Below are 13,323 nucleotides of genomic sequence, written 5' to 3'. Positions count from 1 at the left end.
CACTGCTGAATCCAAACAGTTGAGAACATCCTGTTCAAATATAGAAACAAAGTACTCACCTTTCCTGATGCTGATGCTCCCTGGTCCAGAGAGAGGCTGTGAGAGAGAAGTAAATATGGAGAAATCAATACCAGATACATGCTCTACAGCCTCTTCAAGAATCCACAAATAGATGCAGAATCATACAGAGACTCTGACACACCTGCCATGTATGAAACTAATCGAGTTTCTGGCTTTAGATTTAAGGGAGAATTTGAGGCTTTTAAAATCTCTATTCATCAAAGGATCAATAAAAACATGATTTCATGAAACATGGTTTCCCAAAAAATGTAAGCAGCACTTACTTACATAAAAGTAAATGTAAGCAACTGTTTCAACATTGAAAATAATAATAAGAAATGTTTCTTGGGCAGCGTATCAGCATATTAGAATGATTTCTGAAGGATCATGTACAGTATGTGACACTGAAAACTGGAGCAATGATACTGAAAATGTAGCTTTGCCATCACAGGAAAAAATTAAATTTGAAAGTATATTAAAATAGAAAACAGCTATTTCACAATATTAATGTTTTTACTGTATTTTTTTATTAAATAAATGCAGCCTTGATGAGAAAGAGATAAAAAAACATTAAACATATTTTTACCAATCCCATGTATTATATGTGACCCTGGTCACACGTCGCACAGGTATATTTGTGGCAATAGCCAAAAAAAAAACACTGTATGGGTCAAAATTAAAAAAAATTCTTTTAGGCCAAAAATCATTAGGATGTTAAGTAAAGATCATGTTCCATGAAGATATTTTGTAAATTTCCTACCGTAAATATATAAAACATTTATTTTTGTGAGTGAATGCAGCACACTCGTGAACATAAATGGACAACTTTAAAAAGGCGATTTTCTCAATGTTTCGATTTTTTTGCACCCTCAGATTCCAGATTTTCAAATAGTTCTCTGCCAAATATTGTTACATCCTAACAAACCAGACATCAATGGAAAGCTTATTTATTCAGAAATTGACCCATGCGACTGGTTTTGTGGTCCAGGGTCACATATTATACTATCAACAAAGCTGAATGGTCATTTGCTGTTTTGCCAGGTCATTTATGGTTGTATACTGACCACAAAACTATATAATTGACCATTGTGCCAGACAACCGATTTCCAACATAGCTGTGCTAGTTTCACATTCACTTTGTAGCCTTTTTGCAGTCAAATCAAGAATAGCAATTTATCAAAAAGTCAATTTGGTATGTAACAATGATAGGTGCAAACACTTCCATGTGCCAGTTCTGCCCTTGGCTTTAACTTGAGTTCGTACCCCAGACCATCAGAAGCTTGATAATAAGCCTTTTTATAAAATGCCACCTTGCATTTTTCCCCTGGCATGAGAGCAGAGCAACCGGCTCACTTCATCAGCTAACCTCCATTAAAGAGAAGGTCCAGAGAGCTGGCACAAGACACACCTGAGCTGCTTTATGATCCTGTTAGTGCGCGCACACACACACACACACACACACACACACACACACACACACACACACACACACACACACACACACACACACACACACACACACACACACACACACACACACACACACACACACACACACACACAGGCCATAAAAGACCAGCAGTGTCTGGAATTATACCATGAAGAGACTCCTTGCAGTTTACAGTAAGAGCTAAGAGCGAGTGGAAAGATGCTAATATTCAGAACTAAATAATTAAAGCTCAGCTATTGTATAATCTGCTCTTAAAACAATACATTGAACTGAGCCTGGAAGCTTCACCTCCTAATTAAATTACTTTGGCTGAAATGTACAGTACATTTTTTAATTTATAAAACAAGAATGTTAAGTCACACCACCAAGACGTGATTGGTGCTATATTTAAAAACAAATGAACAAATCAGCAACTATTTGTCAGTATTAGTTTGCATATTGCTTAATTTACAAGACAGGGACATGGAAACACGTCTAGAAATATATTATAGGCCAAAGCTTACTCATAAGCCTGTATGATTTCCCCAAGCTTTTCAGTTAGGGTACTGCTACTTTTGGTGACTTCACACTTCTTCCCTGCATGGCGGATGTTGGAAACCATCAAATCTGTCTATAAATGACATGCCAAGACCTTGTTAATCTAGTTAGAGACTTTTCCTTTTCATATTTTCTTTTTTTCATATTTTCATATTATCATATTTCCTTTTCCTTGTTTTCCTTTTCATATTTTTTTCCCCACTGCTCCGTTAACACTAGCCAGATAACACACAAAGAGACCAGCAGTGCAGTCTAACTAGATTTAGCAAAGGCCAAATTTTTCAAAATTTTTTTCCATTATTTTTCAGCCTTTTGACATGATTCTACAGAGCCCCTAAAGGGACATTTGCAAAAAAATTAAAATATACAGACTTTCACATACTCACGAGAAACTTTCGCGTGCGCTCGAGAAACTATCTGCTATTATTGCAAAGGTCCCTTTAGGGGCTCCGTATGATTAATTTTTTTATGCCGTATGAACTTATTTATTTATTGAAATGACTAGGGTGATTTAAAAATAAAATAATTTGTTCCAGCCAAAATGTTTAAAGCCATACATATGTCAAAAATAAGATGTTAATATTTTGTGTTTAACATGTTAAAAATATTGAAAGCAATAAACGCAGCATCCGTTTTTTTCTCTTCGTGAAGTAGCTATGCTAATGTCCCCCCACAGTCTTTGGCTAGCTTTACAGCACTTGGTTATGCTTGCTGTGTTCCGCTCACCAGCTCCGCAAAGTGAGAGCGTGGCCAACCAAAGGATGATCCACATGTAGGGCTAATCAATACTCAGCCACGCTCACCTCCACGTGCTTCTCTTTGGGAGTCCGATGAGAGGCTGGCTGCCTGTTTTTAACCTGTCAGTAATGTGCTTGTCTCAATGATTAAGACACGCAAGTGTAAGAGTGAAAATAAGTGTCAATTCTTGGGATACTCACATTGTATCAAGAGGATCGATCCTAACATAAGTACTTATTGTGAAAATGACTGTACAAAAAATAAACTGACAGCTCTCGTTCAAACAGAGAGAGCTGATATTGACTAGGGCTGCCCCCTAATAGTCAACTAAACGTTAGTCGACGAGAAGAGGCTAGGTTTGATACTTTTTTTGAGCTAACTCACAATAACAACGCGTCACATAAATGAACTGAAACTCAGCATATAGGCTACTTGCCTTGCAGACATGAGACATACTGTATATCTAAAGAAAGCTTGAAATGTCAAACAAACCAATTCAAATAGAAAACAAATACTTTCTGATTATGTAATCCTTGTCTAAAGGTACTACACTGTGGAGATGGCAAGTCAGCATTAGGGCTGGGAATCAAGTTTGATACTTTTTAGTATCAAAAAATGTCTTGTCGTTCAGTGCCAAATTTGGATACCCAAGGGGTTAATCTCGTCAAGGTCAGTGAGCCAATAAACATGCAGCATGATTGGCTGTGGCGAGGCATCAAGGAAAAACGCTAGTTTATGCCGGTTACGCCCAGAGACGTTGCGCACACATGAGGCTATATACTGTATAGTGTGGAAGCGTCCCAACCCCCATTGATGTAAAAGATGTGGAAAAGATCAATAGTGTGGCTACATTTCACCAGGATCGATGTCAACAGAGCACGATGCAATATTTGCAACAAGATAATTGCTGCCCAGACAAACCTGTTGAAGCACTTGACAGTGCACGGAATAAACTTACGAGGAGAAAGTTGCTCCGTTTTTGACAGCAAGAAGAACTGAAGCGCGTCACAAATTAATTATTTCTCATGTTCTCACCGACATGAGAAATAGCCATATAGAAAGGTTGAAATGTTTACTTTTAAACAAACCAATTTGAAAACAAATACTCTCTGATTATATAATCCAAATGAAAGGTGAATTTCACTATACTGCAGAAATGAGTCAGCAACGTCAACTTCATCTTTGTAGTCAACACTGACTCAGAAAACACTAGTTTATTAATAAACAATTAAAATGTTTCCTGGCTTCCCCCCTGCTGACCTTCGATTATCTGAATTGGATACCAATAAGCTTATAGCTTTCTCATCTATTCACATGACTCCCTTCTCTCTCTCTCTCTCTTTCCTTATTTCCTCACATTCCCATCACCCCTTCACACTCACCCTGTGACACTGCTGCTGGCAGAACTCTCTGTGATCTGCGAGCTTGCGATCCACTTGGTCTCGCCCACTACTGTGCGGGCATGAGGCAGTCGCCCGACATCCTTCACCGTCATCATCAGATGGTGTGAAGACTTCAGCACTCGTACGGCTTCATCGTGTGGGATGCCGAGGAAACTCCGTCCGTTCACCTCGAGAATCTGATCTCCCACCTGTGGAAAAGACGGGGCAGAGACAGGAGAAGGTGGGTGGGCCGGTGCTGGCAGAGCAGGCCGGGAGGTAAAGGGGGGTCGTGATGAGGCCGGAGACGGGGCAGTCTGGACATCGAATATGGTGGAGTGGTGTGATCAGGCCAAATTTATGGAACAATAGAGAAGGTTTTGGTGAGATAAACAGAAAGTCAATTATGGTGACTGACTACAAAGAACACATCAATAGACACATTTTAATTCATGCCCACTTTAAAAAGAGAATACAAAAAGCACAAGTAAAAAAAAAAAATACATAATGAAGAAATTGCACAAGGTATGCCTTCTCTAAAATAATAGCTGTATAGCCTAAATTTCCAAATACAAAAATAGAGACCATAAAAAGCCTAAAGACTAAGGTTTTTTCAAGCATTGTTGTTATTATTTAATACAACTAAAACTATTAAAAACCATATAGCTATGCTCTTATTCAACTTAAAAATACATTTATAGGAAAATACAAATGTTTCCTTGGCAACTACCTAAAAAATAACTGTTGGAGTAATACAATTACTAAACTAAACTAAACTAGAAAAAAAAATACGAATGACAAATGCACATAACAAATATACTACTTCAACTAAAATTTTAATTAAAACTGAAAAAGAATAATATATTATTATTTTTTTCAAAATATTAATATATTCTATAATAGTGTATCAATTATATTTAAATAATACTGCAATACTCTTTTTTCAAGGACCCCCAAATATGATGTTTTCCTTGCAAGGTCCCCTTTCCAACAATATAAAGCCACTACATAATTTAAATGTAAAAAAACTAGATATTAAAGGCAATATGTTGTTTTGAAAATTTAAATAGTGAAATAAAAATGATCTCATGATTTCCAACCAGCCTTAAAGTAGAATCAAAACTGTAATATTGTAAATGTTTTATGGCATTAAACATATTAAATCAATATCTTAATGTGTAAATTTTAAAATATACTATCCTTAAAAACAGAATTTTGTAAAAAAAGAAAGAAAGAAAAAATATATATATATATGTATACATATATTTATTTATTTACAAAATGTGTTTTTGATATATATATATATATATATATATATATATATATATATATCTATCAAAAACACATTTTGTAAATATATATTTTGTAAATATATATATATATATATATATATATATCCCAAATTGCATGTTAAATTGAAATACACAAAATACATGGCATTCCAAAAGGATTAGAAGCTGTATTTAAAAACACTGGATGAAAAAGAGAGAGAGACAGAGAGAGAGAGAGAGAGAGAGAGAGAGAGAGAGAGAGAGAGAGAGAGGATTTTCCCTCCTTATTTCAGTCCACCACACATGCCACTGAAATCAAAAGATTCAATTTAGATGGCAAGGCATGTAGTCCTGCTTTTACTGTATATTTAATACATCAATCACTTCATTTCTCAGTATTGGATGAGAACCTGAATTGTTGCCAAAAAGCAGAGACATGCTGCAGCTTTAGTTCAGTCCTGAGCTACAAATGTGTCACATTTCTTCTGCATCGTTCTACAGTCTCCCAAGCCAATCTCCTCATCTCATCTCATCTCATCCATTCATCCTCCCACTCGTTGATCTGCTCTTTATCTTTTTCCCATGCTCCCTCTGCTTGTCACTCATTTATCTTCCTCATTGTTTCTTCTTTTGCCAGTCCGACTCTGAGTAAAATATTTCTATTTGTGAAGCTCTTACTGTGGGATTAACTCGTCACAACAGCAGACTGGCATCATTTCTCTTTATCTCACTCTCTTTCTGTTTTCATCACTATCTTCTTCCCTCAGTTTCATTTCAGGTCTCTTTATAGATCAATATCAGTACTGCCCCCCTGCCTGCCCAAAGATGCTTGAGGGTAATTAAAGAGGCTTTGGAGTAATCATGATATTAATAAATTATGGTGTTGTGCAGCTTTGTTTTCCCAAAGAACACAAGAAAGGTATTTGAAATCAATGCGACAGATACAGGCTCTTGCTTTCCCTAGTGAAATATCTGATCATTAGCCTCAGGTTTATCTCCCGGTGTTTCTTTTCAGTGCATCACTCCAGAGTGTTCAAACACCATGAGATACCAGATACGGCTATTACAGGAAACACATCAAACCACTGAGGAATGTGAGTGGAAAAAAGACTTTACCCCAAAATTAAAGTTGTTCCAAACCTGCATGCCTTTCTTTCTTCTGTGAAACACAAAAAGAGAGATTCTCAAGAATGTCCACGCAACTAAAAAAAAAATATATATATATATATATTCAGTCTGTTCCTCCCGCAAAGCAAAAATAAATAAATCTGAAATGAAATAAAATTAGATGTAATTAAAAATTAAACTAAACGGAAAATTAGAACTGAACTTTAAACTGAACTAATAAATGAACTAATAAATGCTCTGTTGTATTTATTTGTTTGTGCTATTGCTATTTTTTTATTGATGACTGTTTACTTGTCTGTAATAATCTTTGAAAATTATATCAGTAGTTTTAGGTATCGAAATTGGAGAATTAGGAATCTAGAATTGGGGTGTCATAACCTTGTTTTTTTTAAAAATACAAGGATACATGGCTCGAAAACAATAACTATTTATTCATTTATTTCTTTTTTTTCGAACTTTCAGGGAAGATACTTTTAAACAAAGACTTAAAGAGTTGCCGGTAGCCTGGTGATGGTAACGTTGAAGTCATTTAACTGCGGTGTAGTTTGTTTATAGCTTACATTTAGCTTTTGACTTCTACCCATTGTTTATTTCTGATTTCAGATTATCATGATGAACAAAATGCTGAAGAATCATAAGCTTTTGTTAGTCAAAAGACCTTATTTTCTGCAATAATCCAGTGTAAAAATCCTATTGGATTTTTGTCGAGGGAACCAGGGTGATGCTAACTTCTGGGTTGTCCCACAAAAATATGTCATCCCTGCATCAATCTATAATCTCTCTCTTTAAAAAAGAATTCTCCATCTCTTTTCCTTTCATTGCATTTTGCACTTCTTGCCCTGAAGGAATGACAGCGATTTGTAGCCTCAAAGCAACCTGCAGTCATTCATTTTCAACGAGAGACATCGATTTCCAACAACATGAGAGACAACTTCATGCAAATGAGCAGCGGGTGATGCTGCGACTACCAATGGGAAAGCATGCAGTCGACTAGGAAGTTGAGCAGTCGACAAGAAACCAACAGCAAAGACTCGAAGGCCTCCAGAGATTTCAGCGCTGTCAGTGCCAACGCCCTTGAGAGTGATGAGAAAAATGCTTGGCATTTGGAAAAAAAAACGCCTGCCCCAACCACGGCATCCCTGACATTTCTCTCCTTCCCGCTTCTCTATAGTGATGGAGGATGAAGAAGATGATGAAAGAGAAGAAGGATGAGAAATCGGCTTGGCCGCTTGTTTTCCCCAAATGACTCCAATATCCGTACAGCAATCAGGAACAGCGGGCTAATGCACACAGCAATCACGCTTTGTTACAAATCCAGGTCTGTGAGAGGAATAACATCTGCTCTACGTCAAACGTCACAGTGCATCACTCATTCTTCATTTAGCAAAGTAATTTAGAGGTTACTGCTGTAAGCTAAATACAAGAGTATAAATATCTATCTTTACACATATTCACTTTGTCCCCTTTGTCGTTTTAGGGCTGGTTTCACAGACAGGGCTTAGATTAAGCCAGGATTAGTTCAATTAGGACATTTAAGTAGCTTTCTTAAATGTGCCTTAGATGGTGTGCATCTTAAGACAAACAATGGCACTGACAGTGACATTTTAAGATACGTAAGACTCAGAACAATTTGCTTTCAGTTTAAAGCAAAGCCTTGTCTTTGAAACTGGGGATAAATGTCTGGGAATGTGTAAGACGTGTGTACTGTCACACAGAGGTTGTGTAAGTGCATTTATTCAGCAACCGCAAATGCAAATATAGTCGAGATCCTTGTTTGGATTTATTACGGTTTATCACAAACAGCACAAGCAGCTAAAGAACACAGACTGAATATCTCAAATGGAGTTTTTCTGTGTTTTCAGATCATCAGCGGAGCATCCGCAGTGTAGAGACAGTGCATGGGCATGGTTGCCAGATTGCAAATATTAAGTCAAAATGTATCATTTTAACAGAAAAGCTCTGATTGGGGGATTAAAATCTTTAAATCTGGCGACCGCAAGAATAAACGCTTAAAAACAGTCTGTAATATTTTATCCCCTCTTTGAAGTCAACAAAAACAAAGAGAGGGTTTAGTAAAGTTCAATTTTTGTCTCGTCTTTTTTCATCAACGATATTGCATGCTGATATAGTCACAGACATCGTTCAGTGATGTTGGTCTCGTCTCATCTTACTCGTGGAAAAAATGGTTGTTTTTCATCATAGATTTTGTTATTGAAATGAACACTAAACAGAATACAAATAAAAGCCCAAGTTCTTCACTAGCTTTTGTCGGCTAGTGAATTATTGCATCAAATGCAGCAGACAGGTAAAAATATAGGCTAACTAAAAACAGTTTTATATACTCTGTACTGTTAAAAAAAAGAACTGTCATAAAATAATGTGTAGGCTACTTTTTAAAAATGTGATGCTTTTAAGAGCCCTCCAATAAAATTAGTTTTTCAAACACTGTTTGAAAGTTTAGTTTTTTTTCACATTCAAACTTTTTTAAATCTATTTTTTGTCTTAGTTGAGGTATTCAGAGATATGGACACTAGAATAAGATTTATTTTAATCTCTTTTGTCTTTCAATCTGTCATTCTTTTATATCCATTTTAATCACTGTCTGTCCTTGTCTCTCCATCTTTCTTTCTGCCATTCTCTGATGACCTGTCATGCTCTGAATACGGACATACTGGTGCTTAGCACATCCGTTCATTCATTCATCATTGTACTTAATGAGCTTTTTAGACTTACGGCAACACCAAGAGTACTTAAAGTTTGAGTAATACTCATTCACAGTGGCAGAAGCAGTAATACAGACAGATCTGCCCACAGTGCAGATGCTTCTTCATTAAAACTACCATATTTGTCAATCACACAGAGGCGTGACCATTTCAAAGTGGATTACAAATGTGCAAAAGTAGTCACGTTCACAGTCTAAAAAGCTTTTTTTAGTCCGGAGGGACTTTTCTTATGACGAACAGCCTACTTTTTCTGAAAGACTGCCTATGGGTATCAGTCTATGGATGTGGCTTTGTGCTTCAAGAGTTGAAAACTTGAAAACTGAAAAAGTCCCCAAATATCACAGTAAAAGTGTACGACTCCCCTGGGCGAAAGTTTCCACGGCAAAATGACTTTCTTCTAAAACTCCTCAAGGACCAAAGTGAATTGGCTTTATGTGACGCAGGGCGGATAGCTGAATAGAGAAGGAACCGGCCGCTCAATATGACTGATAAGAATCTTGACAGCTTTAAAAAGTATGGGCTATAAAATATTATTAAGGTGAAAAGTGCGTCGGGCAAAGGTGAGGGGACATCTAACTGCAGATCATAGATATTCAAGCAATTTGCAAGTACAAGACAGCACAGTATAAAAAGCCTCTGAGGTCCGGCGATTATTTTCAAGGAAACTGGCAGGGCAATGTTATATGATTTTAACTTAAAGATCAGCTTCAGACTTTTCAGAACTTGTCAAAGAATTTACTTGACAGTAAAATAAATAAATATCCAGAAGGAAACAATGGATTCTAAGAAATATTTTAACTTAAAATGAACTTACATAAAATATATATTTATATTTATATATATTTATATAACATAACATATTTTTTAACAATTTCAAAGAATTGTATTAAATGTACTTGACAGTTTAAGAAATAATAAAAACAATTCTAGAAGGGAATGATAGATTCTAAGATTTTTTTGTTTTTTATTTAATAAAAAATAAAAAAATAAAAAATTATAAGAACCTATGAGAGATTGAGAGATATGAAAAAACAGATAAAATAAACAGGGTCAGATTTATTGAATGAACAATCAGTAGTATCTGTGTCAAAATATCATAGGCCTCGGTTGACAATATAAGCTATTGGAGCAGTGTCTCTTCAAAATGTGAATCCTAAAAAGCCTTTATCCTTTTTATGGGTCTTAGTAATATGACCATTACAAACTACAACACTGCTCCCATAATAAAGTATCGTATCATCCTGCAGCCAAGAAGTGCCTTAATTGCATTGCTCATTATCCATTTAGTAAAGTTATAGAAGCAGCCCAAAGTGATATATAAAGTAAGTGACTATAAAGTAAGCAGACAGTAAGACATATACATACACGTAAAATAATAACACCACAGAAAAGCACATCCAAGATAGGAGGAAGACGAAAGCAGAAATAGAGGCTTCAGTGAGTGCACTCTGATTAACTCCAGCTCTTCTGAGGTCAGTAGGGGTTTTGTGCTCCGAAACACTGAGGACCAGAGACCGCTCAGTGCGCAAGCCCATTATTCCATCCAATTAAAACTCTGTGAGCTGTATCTGCCTCAAAGACCTCTAACATTTTGCATCTCTGGTTCAACTTCTTAAACCCCAGGGTTTGAGACAAAGATAAATTCAAGGAGTGATATCAGACAACAGATGTTGTTTGCAAACAAGTGCTGATGTTTCCTGTGGAAGAATGTGCTACTGCGGTCATAATCTTTTCAGAGATAAGACTAAATTCATCCATCACCACTATCCTGAGTGTATGATAAGCACATTCCTCTATGGCAGTGTGGAATAAACAATATTGGACCCCATTGTCTTTCATTGTACGGTACAGACAAAGTAACGTTGAGATGTTTGTTTTTTCAAAACATCTTTTTTTGAGTTCCACAGAATATAGAAATGCATGCAGGTTGGACATTTTTCAGTGGCTCTTTTCAAAATTTAACAAGCTACATCTTCCAACAAGTATGGGTGTCACGAAATGCTGTTGCTGTTGTTAATGTCACACTGTATTGTAAACACAGTGAGCTGAAGCAATAATCAACTATTCCTCTGTCTGATATGTTACAGTGGGGAGTGTTTCATTTTCAGTGAATCAGTTCATTTGGACATGAGCCAGTTCAAGAAAACAATTAATGGATCATTTTTTTCTTATTGCCATATATTCAGTGAAATATCGCTGCGCATTACCCAGTGTGGTAACACTTTACAATAAGGTCCAATTAGTTTAAGTTTTCCCTTTATGCTCTTTCGAATAATACCATTCATGGCATGCAGTGTAATATGGCTATTTGTGAATGTAAAAGGTCTGCAAAGGTCTGAAAGAGTTTGTGTTGTCGACATGTCAAAAAGACGCTGTTTTCAGAGTTGCGAATCCACTTTCCATGCACTTCAAAAGGATGAGGACTCGCGCTGGTATTGAAACGTAAAAAACTACGCCATCATTCGTATCAGTGTGTATCAAACGCTCTGGAGCTTCCAGAGCTGAAATTCAGATATGGTAACAAGCGTTTTGTTTCCAACACATACTTTTAAGTGGTAGCCCAATCACAGTAGACTCGCGAAAGCAGTGGTTTACAGAGAAATGGTTTACTCTTTGAGAAATAAGGTGATGTGGAATGTATATTATGAGAAAATCAAAGTGTTTTTTTAACTTGGTTGCTATGTGTCATGAGTAAGCAACTGAGTAGACTAAACTAACACAAGTGTTTTTTGCTAGTTTCAGCTCGATGCAGTTATCATTTTCACGTCCTGCGCCACGTTGTTTAAATAGAAAATGCATTTGCGCCCATTTGTGCGCCCATGAGCGCGCTGGTCTGAAAACGAAGTGTGTTCAAGAGCATTGTTGGCGCGTTGCTATTTTGAGGCAACTGAAATAGACACAGCGCCATTGACCAACTGAAACCTGGTCTCTACTAGTCAATGGCGCAATATTTTTTTTTGCTGCTATTTAAAGAGTGCGTTAGTAATGTGCGCCTATAGGAGGGTCCATACCGCGCGTACACTCTGCTTATTACAAATGTTTACTGCTTATTACACACACAGCAGCATACAAACTAGAAAAATATTTAAAAAATAAAAGGATTACAATGTAAAAGTTTATGATTGTGTACATAAAGATATGGTGGAATCCAGCTTGTCCCGTAGATGGTCTGCTGGCGCTTTAACCTCGAGCACGAGCAGATCTGTTGCACTCTGGAGAAGCGTTCGGTCTTTCCACTATCAAATTCCTCCATGTAAATAGCGAATCCGCCATGCCGCGAGCGCAACTGGCATTTAAAGGGAATGGGAGATGAGACTCTGATTGGTTTATTGCACGTTACGCCCACACCACTATGTCTATCACTATGGGCCCTATGTCTAGAGTGAACGCCAGCGTCTTGCTTATTGTAGACCCATCCAACATATCTGCACCGGGAACATTTTCGACATGATGCGCCACAACTGTTTGAGACAGTTTACAGTGTATAGTATAAACATTATAAACTGGAACATTTGTCTTTCTGAAAGGGTGCATGATGATGTTGTATTGAAGTGTCTATTGTAGCACATTGCATCGCAATGCCCCGTTCGCTTTGACATGTTCATGACCTGTTTGAAGATCTAAATGCAGCTAATTTTGGCTTGCACTCCTCTACCCGAAGCTGAATGTTTTTTCATATGTAGGCCTAATCAGCCATGGTCTGACACCCGCTAAACCCCCTCTGGCTACAGTACAGTGAACACACACTGCTAGCTACGCCCCAAACTCACGCTATTTGGTTGAGCTGGAAAGAGATAGACCGATGCAATCAGACCACTCTCAATGTTTTGATGGTGCCTGGGAGGCTCAATGTTTACACTTTTGGGGGAGATAAACCCATGAAAGACATAGGCCACTTGAACAAAAAACTGGGTTAAGAGAATGTATTTTAACATAAAAAACTTAAATAATTCCCCTTTAACATTGTTTAATGCATTAATTAACAATAACTAATAACGAGCAATACATTTGTTACAGTATTTATTAATCTTGGTAAA

The 13,323-nt window shown here is 36.9% G+C and overlaps 1 protein-coding gene across 1 annotated transcript in view; it reads right to left on the bottom strand.

The window, feature by feature from the left end:
* Positions 1-13,323, bottom strand: part of whrna (whirlin a) — a 93,890-nt gene that overhangs the window by 28,490 nt on the left and 52,077 nt on the right. Inside the window, exons 5-6 of the mRNA XM_079585507.1 lie at positions 4,168-4,376; positions 60-96 (exon numbers count right to left, since the gene is read on the bottom strand). Coding sequence (XP_079441633.1) covers positions 60-96; positions 4,168-4,376 — 246 coding nt within the window. The remainder of the gene's footprint in view (positions 1-59; positions 97-4,167; positions 4,377-13,323) is intronic.

The sequence above is a fragment of the Phoxinus phoxinus genome (genome assembly GCF_949152265.1).
Source record: "Phoxinus phoxinus genome assembly, chromosome: 17".
NCBI lineage: Eukaryota > Metazoa > Chordata > Actinopteri > Cypriniformes > Leuciscidae > Phoxinus > Phoxinus phoxinus.
This window is presented reverse-complemented; position numbering and strand designations above follow the sequence as displayed.